Source organism: Tympanuchus pallidicinctus, unplaced genomic scaffold (genome assembly GCF_026119805.1).
Source record: "Tympanuchus pallidicinctus isolate F22 unplaced genomic scaffold, pur_lepc_1.0 scaffold18, whole genome shotgun sequence".
Classification (NCBI taxonomy): Eukaryota; Metazoa; Chordata; class Aves; order Galliformes; family Phasianidae; genus Tympanuchus; species Tympanuchus pallidicinctus.
Window position 1 is genome coordinate 2451161 of NW_026294699.1, and position 23025 is coordinate 2474185.

Here is a 23025-nt window from a genome sequence, read left to right on the forward strand (position 1 = left end):
CTTTCGTGTCTGCTCCTTATGACAAAAAAGATGTTTAGAAACCTCTGCTAGACCTGCACAAGATATACATGTATTACACAACATTTATCATGAGTGATTGTGTGCCAGTCGTGCTTAATTACTCGCCTTCAGTCCTTACTGCACTTCAGAAGATGTACATCCTGTTCCCCATTCATCAGGCATGCCAGGACCTGGTTTGTCTGCTTCTGAGGCACCGTGATGGAAAACTATAGCTGATTGGAAATGGATTCACTGGATAACTGCTAGGCTTGTTTTTGCAGTAGCAGCTCTTCATTTTTAACCATAGATAAAGCTCCTGGAGGGGGGGGAAATACCTCTGAAGGCAGTGGTGGGGTGCGTTAGCAGGAATGGCAGCGTTGTCCTGGCTGTGCTTTCTGTGCCTTTGGCTTTTCTGTGTGGTGACATTGCTTGGTAGCCAGGCAGCCTGTGAGTTTGGGATGGCTTTGGTGCACGCAGGGAGGTGTGCCAACAGGACGTGATGCAGTGGGAGTGAGTTAGCTGGTGTGGGAGCCAGGGCACCGGCGTTCAGCAGGGATGGACACTTGAGTAAATTATTTACACGGATGGTGTTTTGAAAGCTTCAGGGTCAGTGGTGTTTCCTGAAACAACTGCAGTACAGTTTTGCTTTAAGGGAATTTGTCTTCACTCGTGATGCCCAGGCTGGTGCAACTTGGGCAGAGCGCGTTCAGGGTCAGCTCTGCTCCCCATAGGCAGTGCTCCGTCAGGCTGGGCTCTGGGCTCTGCCTGGTGGGCAGGCAGCTGGCTGGGATCTGACAGCTTCCCAACTTCCTAATGACATTCTCATTTCCAAAGAAAACCAAGTTTTTGGGTCTCAGGCAGCCAGCTCGTTTGGTTGTGCTTCCAACTGGCTTCGTCCAAAGCGAGATGCAAAACTTGGAGAATTAAAATCTCAGCTGCTCCAGGCTGTGCCAAATAGCTGATCCCGAGTGGGTAGAAGTGCCAGCCAATGTCATCTCTTATGTGCTTTTGTGCATTTTCTTTAATAATTGTCAGCTTTGGTTCATCAAAAATAATTTTACACTTGGCTTCCGTGATTTTTAATTAGTATTTATCATGTAAAACTATAGCCAGGGAGCTCTGAACACTTTGAACAGGAAGCACCAGTAAGTGGTAAACAGCCAGTTTGTCCACAAATACCTCTCTGCTTTTGTATATGTTTGTTTTCCTAAGTTGTAATTACCAGGCTTAGTCCTAAATTGTTCTGCTTCGTAGCTCCTCTGGCATCAATAATTTTTTCTATATTTTTCACCTCTCCTGAGAACTCTATTTTTAATGGTTAATTTAAAGGAAACCTCTTGCGTATTATAGTATGCATTCTGATCAGTACACCTAATTGTGAAGAGTACATTGCTTTAAACGTACAAACGTTGGGTTGCTTTAAGTGTACAGCCTGTCTGTACCCACGAGCACAAGCTTTCAAAGTGCCAGTTGTCATGTCAGAGTGTATTCCATACAGGGTAAGAAGTAGTGGTGGTGACGAGGGGGGCTGGCAGGGAAGCATGCCTGGTTTGCTCCTGTGGGGAGTCACAGAGCATCAGAGCAGGTTTGTTACCTGGAAGTCATTTTCTTCAGTGTGCTGATGGCTCAGTGATGTAATTAGCCAGCTTTGGTGTTTCAAAGGAAGTGCTTTCCATAACATCTTTCTAGTCTTTGTGGAATGTTTTGCTTTCCTCCAAGCACGCTGGCGTGAGCCACCTTCTTTTCGGCCCTCTTCAGTGCGTCCATTTGCAGGGCCCTTCCTCAAAAGAGATGCTACAGGTTAAAGCTTTCCCTGCAAGAGTTCCTGTAGGGCTGCAGGACGTGTCCCAGTGACAGACACACAGGGAAGCTGTTACAAACATCCATGAAATAAATGGAGGGAGCTGTATGTGTGGATAGCTGCTGTGGTCTGCCTGCATCCTCCTCTCAGTTTGGTTGACTGGTTCAGCAGTCAGGTCTGGAAGGAAGGATTTCTACCTTAGCACCACCCTTCATTTGCCTGGCAATGCAAGCAGGTGTGACTGCAGGGCCGAGCCACCTGCTGGAAACTGGTGTGGGTTTCTCCAAGAAGGCTGTGGTCTGTGCATGGAAATTCCATGGGAGGTGGAGGAAGGTAGAAGCAGACCCATCGATCTTAAATGAACAATTCCAGCTTCTTAATCAGGCGTTCTCTAGAGAGGTGCTATTTCCGTCTTGATCCACCTGTAACCAAATGGTTTGCCAACATCAGATGATTTTAAGGACTTCCAGCTGGGAAAACCTCCCACCTTTTCTCCTAAATCAGCAACCAATCAAATGTTTTCATTTCAGCCAGGTTGATGTAAGACATGGTACAGATGAGGGCATGGTGAGTACTAAGCCCAGCTGTCCCCAGAGCTGCTGTGGGCATTTGTTTTGGGGTGGTTGCTCTTTTATTCCTCCTTTGGGCTATAAACAAGAAGTGCTGCTTTGAGGAGGAGGTTGAATCACCTGGGCCCAGAATTGCAGAAACCCATACATCTGCATCACCTCATTTTCATGTGGGTGTAGGAAGCACATGGGGGCTGACTGGCCTGGCTTGGTTCACTGGGTTCCTTCTGCTTCTGTCTCTGCAAATGTGGCACTGTGCTCAGCTGCCTATGTTAGCTGTGTTGTAAAGGTGAGGATGTCTTGTTTTGTTTAACACCTGATAACCAGTGCATTTTCCACAAAATGTGCATTCAATAATAGCTGCAGTTGAAATGATAACAGAGCTTGTTTTGGAACCTTAATTGCTTGACCCCGGCCTCACTTAACTGACCCTTTCACAACCTCCCGTTCTTTTGGTTGTTGAGCCTTGGAGCATAAATAACAAGTTGTGCAGCATTTATTTAGCAGATGATTGAGTTATTGTTGTTTGGCCATCCTCTGCTCTGTAAATATTAACTTCCTGGTGTCGTGTTTAAATCTAGATATGTATTTTTGTCTCATAGGAAGCAAGAACAGAATCTATTGCCAGACCTTTGGAGATAAACGAAGCTGAGAAGATGATGAAAGTTGCCATTGAATGTGTGCTGGTAAGCAAATTGATATTTATTTTATTGCAGAATTATCCTTCCTCCCTTCTGCTGGGCCGAGTAATGTTCCACCTGGATACCTAACAGGTAACGTGGAACTTCTGTTCAGGGCTGATGTGGGTACTGGTCTTTAGGTGACATTAGATGTGTAAACACAAAGTAATCAAGGCAGAGGTTGGTGTGTGATGATGCTTTGTGTCATGGTAATGAGGAGTCACTGATCATCTTGCTGGTTTATTGGTAAATAAGTCCTGTTCAAAGTGAACAAACCTGTTAAATGTAACTGGTAGTTTCTTGGCAGAGTGGAAGAGGTGTCTGCACAGTGAGGATTGCGAGCTGGCACTCAGAAATCACAGCCTAGAGCAGCACAGATGTGCTGTGTTAGCAGCATCTAGAGGAATGTGCTAGGAGCAGCCCTGCTGCTAGCTTGTTGCACTGTATGGCTTTGTTGGTTTCTCATGTTGATTCGTTCCTCCAGCTGGTGACTGCTGACAAACCCTTCATGTTGCAGTCATCAGCTGCACTGAAGGACATCTTCCCTTTTGGGAGAAAAGGAAAGCCCCTTCTGCATTTCAGTCATGTTCCCTGCCTCTGTCAAGGGCTCAGCAGTAGCTTCAGAAGCTCTAGAGGAATGATTGACTTCACCAGCACAGGAGTTGACATCGTTGTTTAAACCACTTATTAGGATCACAAGGTCACAAGATCACAAGGAGCTACAAGGGATATACTTGGAACTCAGATTGTGTTGGTACCCCTGGAGCTGTGAAGCTGGGCTCTGCAAGCAGGATAGCTGAACTGGAAAGGGGATGAGAAGAGCAGGTGCTGTGCTGACTGGGGCATGGCTGGGCATCATTGTGCTTCTAGTTTCACAGGTGCCTTGGTCTGACCTCGACTCTGGAGTGCTGTTCTTGCTCCAGTGCTTGGGCTCTGTATCTCTGGGCCAGTAGCTGCCCTGCTAGGCACTGTGCAAGTATAGTAGTTAATTAAATTCTAGTGAATACTGCAAGTTATTTAGCTGCAAAATGTATCCTATCCAGTTCTGTAATTACAAGGCACAGAGTTCCATGTTTAAAAAGCCAGTGTATAAGCAGTAGATGCTTCAGGCAATCTTTCCTTATATTTCTCTTCCTACTTGCAGTCCATATGAACTCTAAATGTTAATGTGCATTGATATTCTAGGCAGTAGTGCTAATAAACTAAAAGGAAAATATTAGAGCAATTGGCTTCTTGAGAATATCAATGTAGCACATAGCTCAGCTGGTTTAGTTCTGGAGCAGTCACTGAAATGACTTACTGTAGCTGAGCAGCACATAGCAATTACTGCTAGAGCTTCAGCAAATGTGGAGTCCTCTGTCCCCCTCACTCATCACAGTTTCTAGGGCAGGAGCACGCTGAAGGTACTCGTTTGTTTGAGCAGGCTGAAGTATTCCCACTTTCCCCTCCTTATTCCTGTAATGTGTTACAGTGTTTGGGATGCTTCCTGGGTTTTGAAAAGATGGGTACAGCAGGACTCAGGGAAGGGTGAAGGCAATGGGATAGACTGACTGCTTTTCTTAAAGTGACTTTTATCAGGAAGGGTAAAAAAAACAAACAAACAAACAAAAAAAACCCACATTGACAGAATCCCAAAATCTCACTAAAATGGTACCAAGAAATAAATGCATTTCTCTTCCATGTTTATTCAGATGCTTACCTGTTGTGTCCTGTCAGATTTTGTGAGGGCATCGTTCCTTCCTTTTTGATGAAAAGGAAAAAGTTAAAGCCCAGGACAGCTGTGTTTCTGGGTGCTGGTTTTTTTTCTTTCTTTAAGAATGTTAGGAGAAAAAAGCAGGTATTCTAATTAGTAAATGTTCAGATAGTTCATTGTCCTGACCACAAAAAAACAAAAAGTCATTGCTTTGCTGGTTTATCTTCTACCTCATTGTTATAAAGTTATTTGACAGCATGCAGTAAGAAAGAATACAGATGAGTGTGTGAAAGATAATTGTTCTTATTCCAGTGCAGACCTTGGTTCACCATCCTTCTCTTTTAGGAAGAGGTCCAAAAGACTAAGGACATGTTGAGTAACGTGGCTTTGGACGAGGCCAATTTGGAAGCCAAGATTGAAAAAAGGAAATTGGAGCTGGAAAGAAGCCAGAAGAGGCTGCAGACCCTGCAGAGCGTTCGGTAATGGTTACAACTGAGTATCTCCTGCGTGCATGAGCACTGCCATGAGATGCTATGTGCATTCTCAGTGCTTCAAGCAGCAAGGAGTGAAGTCTGGAATGAGACCGAGATGGTGCCACGTGGAAAAGATTTTTGTCATTTGTTGTGCTTAATCTAGATTGTAATTATTATTTTTTTTTTTTCAGTTTCTTTGTATTTGAAATCAGATTATCAGGGTTCTTAATAATCCCAGGGTATTATTTGGGGGCAACTTACTTGCTGCTTGAACTGCACACAGCAATGGCCAGGTAGCATTTCGTTTTTATGCTGTCTTTGAGCATAAATTGTGCCAGGTGGTTCTGCTGAAGGTGACATATTCCCTGTTCCCAGAGGCTTCTAACATTCCCAGCCACCAAGGGAAGTTGGTATTCTTGTTGGGATGTGTTCCTCTGGGCAATGACACAGCCTGCCATAAAATCAAAGTGTTCAGATTCACCATTTGGGTTGATTCCACACCCCTTTGGTTAAATGTAAAAGATCATTCTCTGTTTCTGAGAAGAAAAGAGAAATTATAAATAAGAAAAAAATGAGTGGTGGAAAGAATAACAGTGGATTCATACTCATGTTTTGATCTGTAACACTTCAGTGGAAGTATGTTGGGTAGATGGGAAGCATCAAACAGCAGAAGCATTCTGTGGGGCGCAGCTGTGATAAAGCATATCATCAGTGCCAGCACTAGTTATGCTTCTAACGACACAGCATAGCTTTGCAGATATGTCTCCAATGAAGAAGTGGCTTCCCAGCCACACGACAAGCACACCTGTTGGAGTTATGGAACAGGAGGGTGATGTGTTTGAAAGAAGTGGTGGTGGATACATATTGACCTTTCATTTGCTATGTAAAATTTTCACAGGATAGGATAATTTCCTTCCTCTTATGCTTTTAGTCTTGAAGTAGTGTGTAACCTTAAAAAGAGAAGGTCCTTTTAGATTGGTTTTGTAGACGTGGAAAAACAGCTGTGAAAATGAGAATGCTGTTTCAGAACTCTTCATGTCCAGGTCTGTATTTCTCTGAGTAGCTTGTTCTTGTTGTCTCCAGTCCTGCCTTTATGGATGAATATGAGAAGATTGAAGAGCAACTGCAGAAGCAATACACTAGCTACCTAGAAAAATTCCATAACCTAACCTACCTGGAGCAGCTCCTGGACGATCAACGTCGGTCTGAGCAGGAGATGTTTGAGGTAAAACAGCTTAGAAATGCTCAGCAAGACTCTGTGTTCTCTGGTCCTTGGCCATATGGCAGAAAATGCTGTAATACCTGTTACTTGTTGTAGAAACAGCTCTGAATGAGTGGCAGTTCACTGACATGCAGCAGTGACAGCTCTCAGACATAATACACCTTTGCTTTTTCAGTTGGTGAAGTTAAACCAGTGTAATGATGCTTCTTTCCAGTCTCATTTCCCTTGGTTCTTTCAAATGTCATTTTTTGATCATAGAATCCTAGAATGGCCTTGGTTGCAAAGGAGCACAGTGCTCACCAAGCTCCAACCCCTGCTGTGTGCAGGTCACCAACCAGCAGCCCAGGCTGCCCAGAGCCACATCCAGCCTGGCCTTGAATGCCTGCAGGGATGGGGCATCCACAGCCTCCTTGGGCAACCTGTGCCAGTGCCTCACCACCCTCTGGGTGAAAGGTTGATTGTGAAGAATATTTTCAGTATTCCTCATTTTCCATTTGCTGTGCTCACCCTATGTGCTAAGAGTTCTTAAACACTTTGTTTTTATTGTCTGCCAACGACTGATGTGTAAGGGTTTGTTAGCAGCAAGACTTTGGTTTTGTCACAGTTGTTGTCTTCAATGAAAACATAGCAAAAGTATCACTGAGAAGATGAGTTAAGTTGGAATCCTCTCTCACAGAGACTTCTTGTTCATAACACTTCTCTTTTTGCATTGGTCTGCTGAGTTGTATCGGCTCAGTGTGATTCTCAGTAGAAAATACACATCCCTGTCTCATCCTACTTGATGCTTTCCTTTCCTTTGGGTGTTGGTTGGACTGCAGCATTTCCAGCCAGCCTTTCATTCAGCTTCTGCAGGTTCATGTTTTACTGATGTTGGGTTTTCTTCTAGCAGCCTTTACTCAGCACGTTTTCTGTTTGCACTGAAGAGAGATTTCAGTGAACGATCTCCCCTTGGGCCTTAGTATTGGTGGGTGTGCTGTGCTTTGTTTGAGTGAACCAGTGCTTCCACTTCTTGGCTTTTCCTAGTGCAGATCATTACTTATGTTGTCAGCACAGCTCACCCTTGTTCCTGGCAGAAATAAGGGGGAGCTGTGCACGTTCCTTGTGTCTGCCTGTGGCTGCACTTTTCGCTGTGGCCGTGTCTCTGTGTGCCTATTGATTTGAAAACAAACAAGCAGCCAATAAACCTTAAATAATTGGCCCTCAATATTCATACTTGCATTGAGCTATTGTAAAATGCTGTGACCTGTATTCAGGCTGGAAATAAGGTATGGTGACTTTATAGTCCCTCTTCTGCTTCAGTCTGTCTCTGCACAGCATAAAGTACAGAGCGCCTCACCCCCGGGCTTCAGACCTTTAGGCAGGAAGGGTGAAATGTAGTCATTTCCATTGCCTCTAGGACACAGGAAAAGCATCATACTGTAGTTTGTTCAGAAGGATCAAATCTTTTTGCTGCATTTTTGCCTGAGGAGAAAGTAAACCTTTATTTTAAGATACTTGTTAATCGCTGCTGACCAATTTCCCATTAATCTCCCCTTTTGTAAGCTAGCTCTGTAGATGCTATTCTGCATTTCTAACCTATAGTTAGCTTAATGTTTTCACATCTTGTTTAATAGTGCTCTAGTTCTTCCCTGTATCTTTTGCCAAAAAAAAAAGGCCTCTATTAAATCCTAATCTTGAAATGAAACCTAAAATCTGATTATATTTTTCCCTTCTGTTCAAATGTTGCTGAGACTTAATACCAAAAGTAGAAATGTTTTGAATGTGAGTACCTGGAACTGCTTATAAATTCATGCACAGAAGTTAGTAATGACTTGGCTTACAGCTCTTGGGAGGTTTTTTATTAAAAGATAATAAGATGAGGGAAAAGCCTTTGTCATTCAGGAGTGCTCCTGTGATTAGAATCTGAAGAGCACTTTTCTTTTACCTTTGCTCATTCCTTCTGGGAGACACCGATAGAATCCACCCATGTCCTTTGGCTTTTCATCCACAACAGTAAGCAGTCAGCAATACATCAACATTGTCTAGAATTAGGCTGTGACAAAAAGATGTGGATTTTGAGCCTACTTCTGTCACTTGTTATGTGTGGTATGTATTAGCAAGCATCAGAGCTGGCGACATCTTTAATTCACATGTGCTTGATGTTAAAATACCATTTGGTCTTCTGCATTTGGAATGTTCTTGCCCTGACTGGAGGCCTGCACTGGATTGTTTCTTACTATGATCTCAAGTGATAAAGTTACCTGTGCTTAAAGCATCTTTAAAATGCATCGTGTTGGCTGCAACCAGCATGGAGTTCGCCTCTCAGGTCTAATTCTATAGCTTGATCCTAATTCTGGAAGGAGCCTGAGGTTATCTCAATTCACTGTTCCTATATTAGTCTGTTAAATTGTTTCCTTAGGGAGTGTTTGGGAATACCAAAAAAAAGAAGAAAAAAAAAAAGGAAGAAGAAAGTAGCATAGAGAGCAAGAACGGAAGGCTGGAGTATCTAAAATATATAGAATATTTAAAGGACGTGGCTCCAAACGTCTCCCTGTGGGCAGCAATCCAGTGATTAGTCTCTTGCCAACCTGGAACCATCATGGCATCTCTCTCAGTCTTGGTCTGCTTTTCAGGTAGTATTTCCTCACTTTTGGCTGCAAGGTCATGAAGCAGAACAGTGGGTGCCTTATTACAAGCTTGAACGTAAGCAGTTTGCCCCAAACGGATGCTGCGTGCTGGCTTTGAGATTATCATCTCTGTATCGTTTTCAGAATCAACAGAGGAAAAATAACAAGGATAATTGCATTTAATCTGTTTCAATATGCAGCCTCTTGAGCTGTTAAACACACTGGAAGTTGTGTTGATTTTTTTTTTCAGTTGTATTTGTCTTTTGTTCCACCAAACAAATCTTAATTATCTTCTGTAGTGGAAGTGAGAGTCAACTCTTTTATCACTGCCATGCATTTTGTTAAATAGCTTGCTAGGAAAAAGCAAGGGCAATGTAATTAGATTAAACCAGCACTGTAGGTGCTGTTCAGTACTGAGAACTGATTTCTGGACCCCTTTCGTTGACTCCCTGAATGTTTTTGAGAGGAACTTCCGTTCTGATTGAGAGGCCGTTGCTGAATAATGAGACTAATCTTCAGTGTCCTTAGCCTCAAAGCTGTTTTGGTACCCTGCTGACGATGCACAGCTAATGACATAGGCCAGAGTGCATTTCCTAATTAGAAAAGTGATTTAAAGATTGTACCCAAGCACACAATTTTAATTAAGTGACATTGAGCAGCTGAAACAGCGTGGCCTTTCCAAACCACGGTGCTGGCTCTCTGTGTGGGTTTCTTTGGTTTGTTCTTTCAAGTGGTGAATGTATGGCTGCACAGAGAGCCGCACGCTGCAATCTGTGCTGTTGTGGTGTTGAGCTTCATATAACCAAAGGATGGTTTGGGTCCGAAGGAACCCTTAAAATCATCTCATTCCAGCCCCTGCTGTTGGCTGGGACACCCCCCTCTGGACCAGGCTGCTCACAGCCCCGTCCAACCTGGACATTCCCATCCCTTTTCCAGCCCAGTGTCTGCAGTAACACGGAGCACTGCCTGGAGGACAGCTGGCAGACTTCTCCTGCCAAGCACTGCGCTGAGAAACATCCCTCAGCATTAGGAGAATCTTGAAGGCTTGCTGTTGAATCTCAGCCAAATGAATTGGCAGAACTGAACAGTTAATTGATGATGAAATTACCACCTGCAGAGTCCCTGCCTGTTTGTTGTGGAAACACTTTGAAACATATGAGAAACCTGGAATTATGTCTGCCCTCCGCTCTTGCTCGTGGGCACGTCGGAAGTCCTAACATGACTCCTCCTTTGGGTGAATTTCTCATATGTATTGACAAACTGTCATGCACTATTTATTATTGGATCCAAGGAATTTAAATAAGGGCATTTTGTCTTTGTGGTTTCCTTCCCCTCTTTTTTCATTTTCAATCACCTCCTTTATTCTGTTCTCTTGTGCTGCTCACGCTGTTAATCCATCTTGCAGAAGCCTGGATTTATGTGCCACGTCTTCTTTAAGATTTGTTCTTATTTTTCTACTATGTAAAAAGAGTCGGTGCAGTTCGGTAGCTTTTACCCCATTTTTATGATGAAATTGGTTCTGATGTTAGACATTAAAGTTATTGGAACTTTGGCTGCTATAAAATTCCAAGTTTATGGGGTTTTCAGATTTGTGGGCTGAGTTTTTCTACAGACTGTAATGGATGCCCGTCCTTTAAAGGACAACGCAGGCTAATCCAGTTAAAAAGACTTTTTTGGAACTAGTTTGTGTAGTGCCAAAATAACTTGGCAATATCCTATAGCACTTGCTGGCCTTTGCTAGGTGGAATTTATTCTTTCTTGTTCTTCTCAGAGGACGTTGCTGAAGTGCTTTCTTCTCCTTCAGCTGCTTCCTCGTAGGGTGTTTTAAGACTGCTTCTATGATTGCACTGAAATCTCAACTAAGAAATACAATGGAATGGTGGACAAAGATGTTCTAAGCCACTCAGTCCTTCTCTCTGGTTTGAGGTGGCTGAAACCCATTTTCTTTTCATCATTCTGCTGAGTAAGCAGTAAGCAGTGCATCGTGATGAAAGTTTGAGCGAGGGAAAAGACAAACACACAAATGCAGTGTTGTGAGTTTCTCTTTGCAGCCCACCCTGCCCAAATAAAGCCCCTTCTGCACTGATCTAATGCTTTCCTATCAGAGCTCCGTGCCTGAAGCAGCTGTTTTGTTCTGGGTATGTACACAAAGGGCTACCCAACTTCTGCTGCACTCTGAGATAAGCTTGGGTTCTGCTGCTTTTTATATCTTTTGCATTGTACTGTCCCATTTGAAATACTAACATTCCCATTGCAATGACTGCTTTCTGAAATGGCCAGGCAGGAGTTTAATATGAAAAGTGGTTGGTTACAGACTTTAATCTTCTAATGTACACTTGAATTATGACTGCTTGGTAGCATTTTTATAGGTACCAGGAGAGCAGTCCTGGTCCAGAGTTGCTAAATGACATTGAATATCAGAGGTAAAAGTAAGCACAGGCATCTGAGTTGTTGTTGCTTTTGTTCTGGCATTCAGTCCAGCATTCAAGTCTGACAGCATGGTGGGCTGAGACGTGCAAATCCCAAGGGGCAGGAAAATGAGGAAAAGGGAGAGGAGGAGGAAGGGAATGCAGAGGGGGAGAGTGAGGGCAGTTGAGCATAGGAGGAAGGAGCACAGGAAATTGCTGGGCTGAGAAATTACGGTCTCACAAAAGGAGAAGATTGTGGAGACAGAGAAAAGGTGGGATGGCGTGTGAAGAGCATCATAGACGAGATGGAGCTGCACGAGGAGTTGCTGCCCCGTGCATTCTTTCCACTGAAGCAAAGGTCTGCAGCTCCCTAATATCATGGCAACCAGAGTTGGGTCTCAGGGGTCCCTCTGAATGCCCTGCAGTGGTTGTGTGCTTACCTGCTCCTGGTGCCTCATTGATACTGCCTCACATTAAAAACCTTAGCACAAACTTTGTGGGAAATGAAAACAACTGAGATGAACGTTGCTCAGCCCTCAAAGATCCGTGTGTTTGTTAGGATTCCCCTGATATCTGATGTGCCAGATGGGTAAACAAAGCTCGCCCTTGTCTCCCTAATGGTCTTCATACTTGACAGATTCTAGAACTTATTATTTTCACAGGCCTGGAGATCAAACAGGAATTGATTAAAACCCTAAAAATGCCACGTAAACCACACTGTATTCTAATGCCTGATACCCCCTAGGTTGGCCTGGGGAGAACAGAACTGATATTTGTGAAGTCTTAGCTACTTTCTGGTAGCTCAGGAGATACAAGTGCAGAATTGTAAGTCTGTGTTGACAACACTGTTTTCACTGACTTAACTAAATTTAAAAAGGAGCCCGAGGTGAGATTTACTTCCATGGGCTAAAGATACGTGGGAAGGCAGAGAGGTTTTTGAATAGGCCAATGCCCACTTGGGGATAAAGGAGAAAAAGCTAGGAGTGCTGTGGCAGGGGCTTGGTGACAAGAGGGTGATGCAGGAATGCATTCTCACATCAAATTCAGCCACGGATCTGAGAAGTGGGATTCATTAAGAGAGTGGAGGGGATTGGTAGGACTCAGGATGACTTCCCAGGGCAGCTGCTAAATCTTCTTGCACTTGTTATTGCTGTGATTTTTTTGGAAGGAGCTGCTTGTTACAGGTTCATCACTTGGAAGGTTTTCTGACCAGCAGCAACACTCAGATTGTGCCTCCAGCTGCTTCTCAGCAATAAGAGTGAAGAGGGTCCTGAGTTTCCAAGCTGGGTGCTGTGCTGAGACACAGACCCCTTGCACAGGCTGCTCCAGGCCTGTGCTGCTGCTGCTACTACAAAACCAAGCTGGTCCTGTTGTGTATGAGCTGCTCTGCAGGAGGAGGAGGATCGGGGGCACAGGGCTCACAGAGTGCACAGTGTAATCATTGATGGGCAGCTTCCTCGTGGTGCCAGAGTTGTTTCTGTGAGCGTGAGATGGTGAGGCTTTCAGTGGTAGCAAAGCTTGGAAATGGGTCAGAGCTGTTAGAGATCAGATGCTGTGTAGCTGCTTGGCTTTCAGCTCTTAGCTTGTCCTGCTGAATTTCTCCTGCAGTAACCTCCCTCCTGAAGAAACATTACAGGATAACGAGGTCTATTTTGTGCATTTCTGCATTTTAGTTTTTAAGTATTCTCTTTGCCCTGTCTTATTTGCTAAGAAGATAGGATAAGAGGATTATTTATGTGACAGTTTTTCTGCCTCCCCTGTCTTCCTGTATTATGCTTTTGAGTATTGAAAAGTATTTCAGACATGTGAATTGTGTAACAGAAATCTAGCTTGAATTGTGCTTGAAACAGGAGGCAATCACAGCTCACCTGAAGCAACACTGATCACGTGGATCAAGTTTGTTTTTTTTCCTTGGAGATCAACACACACACGCATGAAATCATTACCAGAAACCTCTTAGCATGTGGTTGCAAACCAAGGAGTTGGTTGAGAGAGGTCAAATAACACTTATTTTGAGACTGACATTTTGGGACTGATTTGCAATAAGTGACACAAGTAGGTAATGTTAAAATGGTGTATGTGAAATGCAAGAGGTTTATACTCTGCTGCTGCATGAGGTACTTAGCACAGAGAAAAGCAGCAAGGAAAAGTAGCATTTTGACTCACACAGGCTTGCATAATCTCAAAGTGAAAAACAGAATGTGATGTTCAATAGTGAGGTAATTCTCAGATTTCCAGCTGTGTAGAAGCAATCTCTAGTTTAATTCTGTGAAATGCATGAAAAGGAAACACTGCACAGTTATGAATGGTGGACCTGGACAGAGCCCTTGTGCCTAATGCCCACCTCACGCTGAGCTGGCACGAGGAGTTATGGCAACTTCTAGAGTCCTTCCCTTACTTCCCTCCCTGAATACTCCAGAACACTCCTGGGGTTCACTGGAGTTGATTCTGAGATTGAGGTGGATACTACATTGTGAGCCATGCCACTGCAGAAGCATTGGAGAAGGGCTGAGCATCAGGATTAAGGACAGGTAAGAAATCCTGGGGCTCACAGCACATCTTTCTATCTGGGAACTATGCCATCCCTATCAAGGGAGATCTGTTTGCATCAGTAGTGTTGTCTACTTTATTCTTCTCTAAACCATCACAAAGGGAAATTTAAGAAAAGTTCTTTTCCTGTCTTCCAGCATTGTAGCTAGAGCCTCGTCCTGACAGCAGGAGCTGGGATCTCCTGTGTTGTCCCCTGGTCTCTAGTTTCGGTGCTTGGTCTCCAACAACAGCACTGCTAAAACTGAGGCTTGCTGGCACTCCCTCTTAATGTGGGGCTTTCTGGGTAGAAAATAAGAAATAAACCATGTCAGCCACCTGTTAGGAGGAGATTATTCGCTCTAAGAAACGTGGATTGTATCGGAACTAATTGATCTCTGGACAAAAGGCAGCAATGCCGTGACCAGTTCCTGGAACCATGAGGCTCACCAAGAACTACTGCTCTTTGATGAAATAAATGCTATCCTGGAAAAGAGTAAATAATCATGGAACCCCTTGGAACACAGAGGGCTCGTGCTGCCTGTGGCACGGAGCAGGTAATCCTGACGTTAGACTCTAGCAGTCAGTGCCTGCTCTGTGGTGGTGAAGAGACACAGCTGTGACTACTAACTTCCAATCAATACCAATTGGGATTTTAATTTCTTCACACACTGCAAACTGACCTCAGGTTTACATTGCAGAGTTGTACATTAATTCGAATAAATCACACGTCCAACCAATATTGCTAGTAAGTTAGTACAATAAAGCATAATACCTGGAGGGAATGCTCAATGAGCTGTTATTGAGTCATTGGAATTCACGTCTTCCACAAAAGGGAATTGGAAAAATAGAGAGGAATTGCAATAATAGTACGCTTGTGTTACATCTAATGATGGCTACATTTGAATCTCAGGATACAGTCCATCCTCTGTGACACAATTTCAGACAGTAATGAATTCCTGAGTGTTAGTGCTGACTTGAAGCTTGTATGCAAGCAGTTCAGCTGGAAAATTCTGGGCAGAAAATGCTAGTCTGGGTCCTTTTCAATTTTTTTTTCTTTCTTTCTCAGTTCTGCTTGCTTCTATCACTCCGGGCTGGGGATGAGTTAGAGCCCTGTGATCTCACCTCGCTTTGTGTTGCAGTCTCACTGGTTCCCTTCCAGCCCTTCTGTCTGTCCGTGATCCTGTTGAGCTGTGCTCTGTCATAGGTGGTCATAGAAATCCTCAGCAGTGTTTTCAGTGCTGTACTGCCTATAATGTTCTGCTCCTCGGCTCTCATTGGTGGTTCCTGGGTGGTTCAGGAGGATTTCTTACATCCTCTTGGGGCATTTAATTACAGGCCTTCCTTCAGCCTCATTGAATTTGGATCTTAACGTGAAAGGAGAAACTAAACCTAGTGTAGATGTGCCCGTGGGCAGCACACTTACACTGCTTCAACCAACCTAAAAAGGCATTTATGCTTGTACCTATTGTGGTGAATCTTGACGTTGCAACATTCCTCACATCCAAATGGCCCAATTGATGTGAGCAGTGGGCTGGCTGTGGCTGGTGGCACAGCAGAGTGCTCTGGGAGCAGCGTTGGAAAACCAGTTCAGCAGGAACATTTGGTATAAATGTCATCTGCTTTTTTGGTTTTTTTGTGAAGGCTTCTCTGCATTTATGATGCCTTTTTCCTTTTATTGTTAACCAGATAGAAGTAGGTAAGAGAATAATTACATGAATCAGAGAAGAAATGGCCCATGCTGTATAAAATGCACACCTGGGCGCAGGGGAAAACTGGCTGGCTCAAGAAGTAATGAAAGAGTGTGTGTGTGTGTGTGTGCTTGCAGGAGGGGACCTCATAGTTGGAGCTTAGGAAGAGGGGGGTGGGAAGGTTGTGGAAGAAAGGACAGCACTGAGTTTAGAACTGGTAGGGCTTGTAATGAAGGAGTAAGGCTGCAGGGGGCTGAGCTGCCATCCTTCTCAGGAGCCTTCATGTAGCTTGTGTCAAATTCTTTGAGCTGCCATCCATCATAATACGTAGCCAAAAAACAAGTAGAGTACAGCATCAGGGCAGACTATTGGAGATAGATGATCTTTTTTAGTAAAAAAACCTCAGAGGAGGTAAATAACTATTAAACCTGCTTTCTCGATCACCAATTCACAGATCAATTCTAGTTGGAGAGGACCTCATGAGGTCTCCAGCCCAAGGTCAGCTATTGGAGCACATTACACAAGATTTAATCTGATCATGTCCTGAAAGCCTCCAAGGGCCACGCAGCCCCTCGGGGGAAGCTGCTCAGTGAGCATTTGAGTGAAAAGCATAACGTGTAGGTTTTGGAGAAGGTGTAGAAACCTGTGCAGAAAGCTTTTGTACAGGATGAAGAAGTATGCCACAGGGAAAATTACCTTTTTCTTCTATAAGAACAAGAGGGGAGAGCTGTGGGAAGTAGCAAGGAGGGTTCACGTAAAGCAGAAGTAGGATGCTCCAATCTATAGGGCAAGTCATTAAACTCTACTGATAGTGCAAGAATTTGTCTCCCTGAGCTGATTTGCTCTTTATGTTCAGTCCTGCCTTCTGAGTTGCATCAATTTCTAGGTGAGACCTTCACACACAGTCTCTTTATTCAGGAGAGCTTGCACCGACGACTCAGGGCACTGCCTCACTGCTTCCCAGCATGAAGTGTGCTGTGCCATTCCAGCTCCCGTTTGTCTGTTCTGTGTGAAGTGGTTGTTGTTGTGTTTATGAGTAGGAAGTCAGAACTGCTAAGTAGTTATTGGACCTTTAGGAAGATGTATATTCTCTTCTAGTAAGTTTAATTGCACAAGGGAATATTTTAGCCTTTTCCCCTGGCTTTTATGATAGCACAAAGAAAGTTGAGTTAATCTTCATGTATTTCCTTCTCAAGATAAGCCTTCTGAGCAAACCTTAGTGGTTTTTTGTGACTATCCTTGACGCAGATGCACTTTGCAGTGACCTATCAGATTTAGTTGCTCATTTTGATAAATAAGATGTTTGTGTCAGAATTTCTAGGGGAGGATGCAGAGTTGCCCACGTGCTGTGAAGAGATGAACGCAGATGCTGGTTTGGTCTTTGTCACAATGCTGAGCCTCTCTCAGCGCTTCACTCAGCTAAGAGCTGTTCTGCCAGCTTAAATGACCAATGCTCTTCTTCCACATGTATTGAAGTACTTCTGCGATGTCTATTACAGTACTCCCAGTGGCCATTTCTACCACAGAGAGCAGCTAGTGGGATTGAAGGCAGGAAACAGACAGCATAAGACCAAACAGTTGTAAAATAGCATTAAGATTTGCTGTTTTTCAAGAAAATTCAATTCTAGGTAGGTTCATCAGGGGAATTTGTGATGGCTGGGTGCGACTGAAGAAGTTTCAAGGTAAGAACGTACTCTGAAAAAGGACAGTCAAATTCACTGTGTGAAATAATGACACCACAGCAGAAATGAATCTCTCTGCCTTCCTCTCCTTCCACCGCCGCATGGTGGGGACAGTGCTGTGTCAACAGTTGGTGAATTTGTGGTGAGGGTCAGTTATGTGTATTAAATACTCTCGAGTATGCCTTAATGTGTTTCAGTAGAAATGATTGCTGTAAAATGGCTCTTAATGGTGAGAGGCGATGGCTGTTCAGAGCATCAAATTGAGGGAGATGGCAGTAATGAGACTAGGGAGGAGACAGATGGTCCTGTAATGGAGGCTGCTGGTTTCCAGTTGATGCAGTGTCTGTCCATCCTCTGGAAGGATGACTTCTCTAAAAATAAATAAAAAGAAACGGACGGTGGTGGTGATTTGCAAATACACCTCGGGCCAAAATGGTAAAGATGAATAAATGTTGAATATTTACTAGTGTGAACCTTGATAAGAGATTCCAGAGAATCTGCTAGGAGAAGTTTTTCTTTTCTAATAGAGCAGCAGCTCACTTTCAGACCACATTCCCCAAAGCACTGTCCTTGATTTAATACCAAGACACAGTGGGGTTGTGGCTTTTGTATTCAGTCCAGCTGAGGGCTGGAGGACAAAACCACACATGACTCTTACTGCACTTGTTGCAGGGCAGCTCAGTGCAGCCAAAAATCGCTCCTTTTGCAGCTGCTGCTCCCCATCTCCCCTCCCGGCTCCTGGGGCGCCTGTTTCCATCTGCTGCAGCACTGCGGGCCTGTGGACTTTCTCTCCATAGGTCTGTAATTCTGCTGGGTTCAAAGCTGCACACCAGAAGTTCACCTTCTAATTCCTCCTGTTTCATTCCCTCTGACGTGTGTATGTGTACAGGACCAGAGCTGGGCTCCTGTGTGCACTGCCTTAGCCAAGAACAGAGCAGAGCCCCCTCCCACTCTTCCCAGTGCCCCCACATCTTCAGGCTGTCAGCATCATTCCTCACAATGCTCCTTTGCACATCCTGGTCCCTCAGCAAGTCTCTAGGCAAGCATTCTGCTGCCTCACTTTTTCAGGTGCGTTTTTTGTCTCCCAGGGTCTTCGTTCCTCAACAGAATGGTAATTATCGAATCACAGAATGGTTGGGTTGAAAGGAACCTTAAAGATCATCGAGTTCCAACCTGTGCCATGGGCTGGCTGTCCCACACCAGCTCAGGCCGCCCAGGATCCCATCAGTGGGGCACCTCCAGGGATGGGTCACCCACAGCTCTGGGCAGCCTGTTCCAAAGAAAGGGGAAGAACTTCAAAGCGTTGTGGTTAAATGAAATCACAAAGCCAGACATTCATATGGGGTGAGGTGATTCCAAGTAGGATAGGAAGCTCTGCAAGTCTGCAGGAGCAGCTCAGGCAGGCTGCACCTTGTGCAGTCAGCCCATGGCACCGTGTTCCCCACTCGCTGCTGCACCTAGCAGCCTTCCTCTTGTTAGGAGTACTGTCACATTCTCTCTTCAGGCAGCAATTTTTCCAAGTCCTTGTATCTCACCCCTACTGAATGAGTGGCAACACTCTATTATGAAAAACAAATCCCATTGTGTGCATGCAGCGAGAGCTAATCTCAGCTGCTTTGTTCTGTAACAAAGCCAGAAACGGCTGCTGAGATTAATAGCAAGGTGAAGATGAGTCGTTCAATCCATCCTCAAATTGGTTCCCTTCGAGTGCACTACAGAGCAGGAGGATTACCAATATGCTCTAGCAAATCACTGGGGGAAAAAAAAAAGAAAAGAAAACCAGAAGGAAACATTACTAAGATGCTGAGAGAGATTTCTGAGGTTTGGAGGATGGCTGAGAACAGAAGTAATAACCCAGGCAAAAATTGAGATGTTAGCATCTGAGCAAAAAGCAAAGCAGCCATCACCAGTCATCCTGGCGTTCCTTCACAGTTTCACTTTCCCTGTGGTCTGTTCTTCATTTCTTCTCTTTGTCTCCGTTCAGTGGTAACCATGCTGTCTCTCAGCTGGCACCATGAAATGTGTCCTTTGTATTCAAAATCCTGCTGGCATTTTCTCCACAGCTTCCCCAGTACGATTTTGGTGTTAACTTAAGAAGAAAATACTGAGATGCCCTCAGTGATCAAATAGTGCATCAATTCCGGTTTTCTTCTCCCCAGCCTGTTTAGATTTGCTGCTTCTTCATTCTGAAGGGGTAAGAGTTGTTTACAAGTGAATGATTTCAGCAACTTGATTTTATTGCTTAGAACAACGCTCAGCAGCATTAGTGCTGTCAGAAAGGACTGCCGTCAGGAAGTCGTGGGTCACTTCCCTAAGTCACAGAGTGAGTGGATGGCAGAGCTGCTGTGATGTGTGGGTCAGCTGCTGGGAGGCGTTCTCTAATGCGGTGGCAAATGGGTCTGGATGTCTGAAAGCAACAGCAAAACAAAAGCAAAACGATCTCCTCCTGGTGCCCAGATCCAGCACTCAGCTTGTGTGGACTTTGCCAGTGGTTTTAATTACATGGTGTTTAATGGTCTCCCTCTTCAAGAAATAGGAATTCATATGAAATAAGAAGCCAGTCAAAGAGAAATTCTTTCTCAGGCTCTGCTTTGTGCAGGTTTCTGGAAAAGGATTCTCGAAGTGATTTTCTCCACTGCAGGAATTTGCAGCTGAAGTTTCACTTCTCTGCAAGGCAGTGGATTAGATTATAGAAAAGCACTGCCAAGCAGACATGTTGTGTCTCATCGCTGTTTTCCAAATAATTTCATAGCCAGATATGAGAGGAAAAGTTGTCTGCTTTGCTGGTTAAAATACATGAGGATAAGGAGCATCTGCATTGTGCTCATTCAAGCCCCATTCTATCAAGAACACACATCTGTCTTGGAAAAGTGCATCCGTCGTGCTGGAGATGAATAACGTTCTTGCTCAGTTGGACAGTCCTGAGATGAGCATCAAAAAAGCATAGATCATTGTAAATGCAGGCAGAGCTCATTTGCTTAGGAAGCTCCTGTGTCACCAGAAGGATTCTCTCTTGCATCTCGCTGCAGGCTGGGCTCTGTCTGTCCCACAGGGCTGCTGAGGATGCCTGGCAGTGTATTTATGGTGGAGTTGAGCAGAACCCTTGTGTGCTAAAGGCATGGACAGGTCATCAGCAGTGCAAAATGGCTCTGACTTGATCTGGAGGTCATTACTTCCCCTTTGGCCAAGCAGCACTGAGCAGGCTGCCTGGAAACTGAGCAGTCTCTGTCCTGGGAGTCTGTTAGCACCCAAAGAGCTGGGGCACACACTGTGCTGCAATCCTGCTGGGAGCAGGGTGGGTGCTTCCTCACGTCCCCTGGAGCCTGGGTTGTTGTGTCAGCATCCTGCACGGCCACGCAGTGCGCTGGGCTGCCTGCACTGAGCCTGCAGGGTGACTGACAGGATTGCTCTGTAAAGGGTAGATCTACATCTGGAGAGGGCTGCGTGTCGAAGAGAAGGGCTGCATCTCAGCAGAGATCCATCTGCCTTTAGGACAGGACTTTCAGTCCCAGGTGTCCTGGAAGGCCCAGGGCCATGTTCTGATGGGGGCAGACTGGCTCTGATTTTGCATTCATTGGCACCACGCTAATTGTGTTTACTTGACACCATGATTCCGTAGCATATGCTGCCTCTAAATTTGGACACATTTAGCTGGTGGGGTAGGTTACGTGCAGCACTTGCCTGCAGCATTTCAGCCACGTTTGTTTACCAGAGAGACTGAGCAGAGCTTCAATGCTGGCTGCTGCTCACCTGCTTCTGCACACCCAGCTGCTGCCAGCGTGCCCCAGAGACCCCGCGCTGTCATTGTGCCATCCCGTACTGTGCCACCGGGTGGGCAGGGTGCTGCTCTGCTGGGATCCCTCGGGTGACGATGCTTCGTGTGCTGGAAGAGCAGCTCTGGACAGGATGGTGGCATACAGCCTCAGCAGCTCCCTGTGGTGTTTATCGGACCGCACATCGCGCTGTGCAGGGATCTAAGCCTGAAGAAAATCAACGTGTTTTCTGCCAGTGAGCTCTGAGCTGCTCGCTGCGAGGTCAGCTGTGTTTCTGGTACCTGCAGGAGGGGGGAGAAGCCTCAGCTGCATGCTAAGAGATTTCCTGACACTCCACTTCTCTTGTTTTAAGCACACAAATCAGCGCTGGAGCTGAAGGATGCACTGCCCCCCTCCTCGCCCACCACAGCAGCACACTGCTGTGCACTGTGCGAGTCAGGGCTCCGAGCAACGACTCCTGTTGAGCATGTGCTCTTATCATTTCCCTAGTCCGTGAACAGGTCTATTTTAAAGATGTTTTCTAATCTTATGCATTTGTCCCCATGACATCTGGGATGTGCCCTGACTTTTGGTACCCCTCTTTGATTTTCTTTGCAATGTGTGCTGTGCAAGCACACAGAGTCAGACTGAGGCTGCTCAGCTCCTTTGCCTGCACCCTTCTTCCCAAAGGCACGGTGCCATGGGGGCTGTGCTGGAAATGTTTGCTGGGGCAGGGTGCAAGACTTGTTTAATCCATTTCTGCGCTTTCATTGATTATCTTTAAGCCTTAAGGGTGATGGGAGAAACCAGATAGGGAAGAAGAGGTGTAAAAAGAAACTACCAGCTGGTGGCTCAGCAGGAAAACACTGAGGGATGGTGTTGCAGAGAGAGCTCCTGGGAAGGGCCCATGCTGCAGATCCCGGCTGCCCACATCTCGTTCTCACCTTTAATCCACCTTGTGATGCTCATCCCAGAAGGTGAAACTCACTGCCATCCGTTACTGCCTACAGAGGCAGGCATGCTTTCTTACCAGTCCACGATGCTAGAATGAAAGTGTCTGGTTTACATTCTATGATTCTACCCACCACTGCCCTGCTCCCATCAGCCTACTCCTGCCTTTCTGATCCATCACAGTTTTTATCAGTTGCAGGACTGAGGATTTTTAAGTCCTTGTAGGCCTTCTTGTAACACTTTCTTTTACCACTGTCATTCATTTGAAGGCTTGTGAATGGCGATTTGCTTCTCCTCCTTAGCACAGCAATCCCTGTTCCATTTGTCCTTTTCCATTTGATCTTAGCAGACTAAATGTCACAACTTTAGCATGCTGTCATTACAACAGTGTTCCTCAGCATATTTTTACCTAACAACCTGTTACATTTAGAAATCAGCAGACCACCTTATGGAGCCTTACTGCCATGGCTCTCCTATGCACCCAAACTCTGTACAATAGCACAGTGCCCCTATTAGTGTACTTCTTCAGCTCATTCATTGGGCTGTTTCTTCCCATTTTGTTTGCATACATGGGAATGGGTGAATTGATTCCATTATGGTTTGTGTATGAGAAAGCTGCAGTCATTTCACAAATCACTTCTGCTGCTTATTGGCATATTGGCTGAAAAAATCTACCGAAGGCCACTTTGCAAAGAGAGTCCCCTTTGTTCTGTGATGGTTGTGATGTTCTTTGGGATGAAGATGGGTGAACTCATTTTCAATGTGATAAGTGAAGTTTCACCTGGTTGGAACATGTGGTTGATTTTCAGTGCACTGTTTGTGGGTTTATGCTTTATATCCTGACCTCGTGGGCAAAGTAAGTAGGAGTTCCCAAACTTCAAGATTTTTTGTCCATAGAATATTTTCAATGATGAAATTTTCTTGTTTCATGTTGCCTGTGAGAGCCCTTAAGTGCTGCTGTAGAGCCATCC

General features: G+C 44.9%; 1 protein-coding gene across 3 annotated transcripts in view; it reads left to right on the forward strand.

Annotated features, from left to right (window-relative positions):
* The window catches only part of CLUAP1 (clusterin associated protein 1), a 55569-nt gene that overhangs the window by 13268 nt on the left and 19276 nt on the right, over positions 1-23025 (forward strand). For all 3 annotated transcript variants that reach the window (XM_052679721.1, XM_052679723.1, XM_052679722.1), the window contains 3 exons: positions 2973-3056; positions 5089-5222; positions 6300-6441. In XM_052679721.1, the coding sequence (XP_052535681.1) occupies positions 2973-3056; positions 5089-5222; positions 6300-6441 (360 nt within the window). The remainder of the gene's footprint in view (positions 1-2972; positions 3057-5088; positions 5223-6299; positions 6442-23025) is intronic.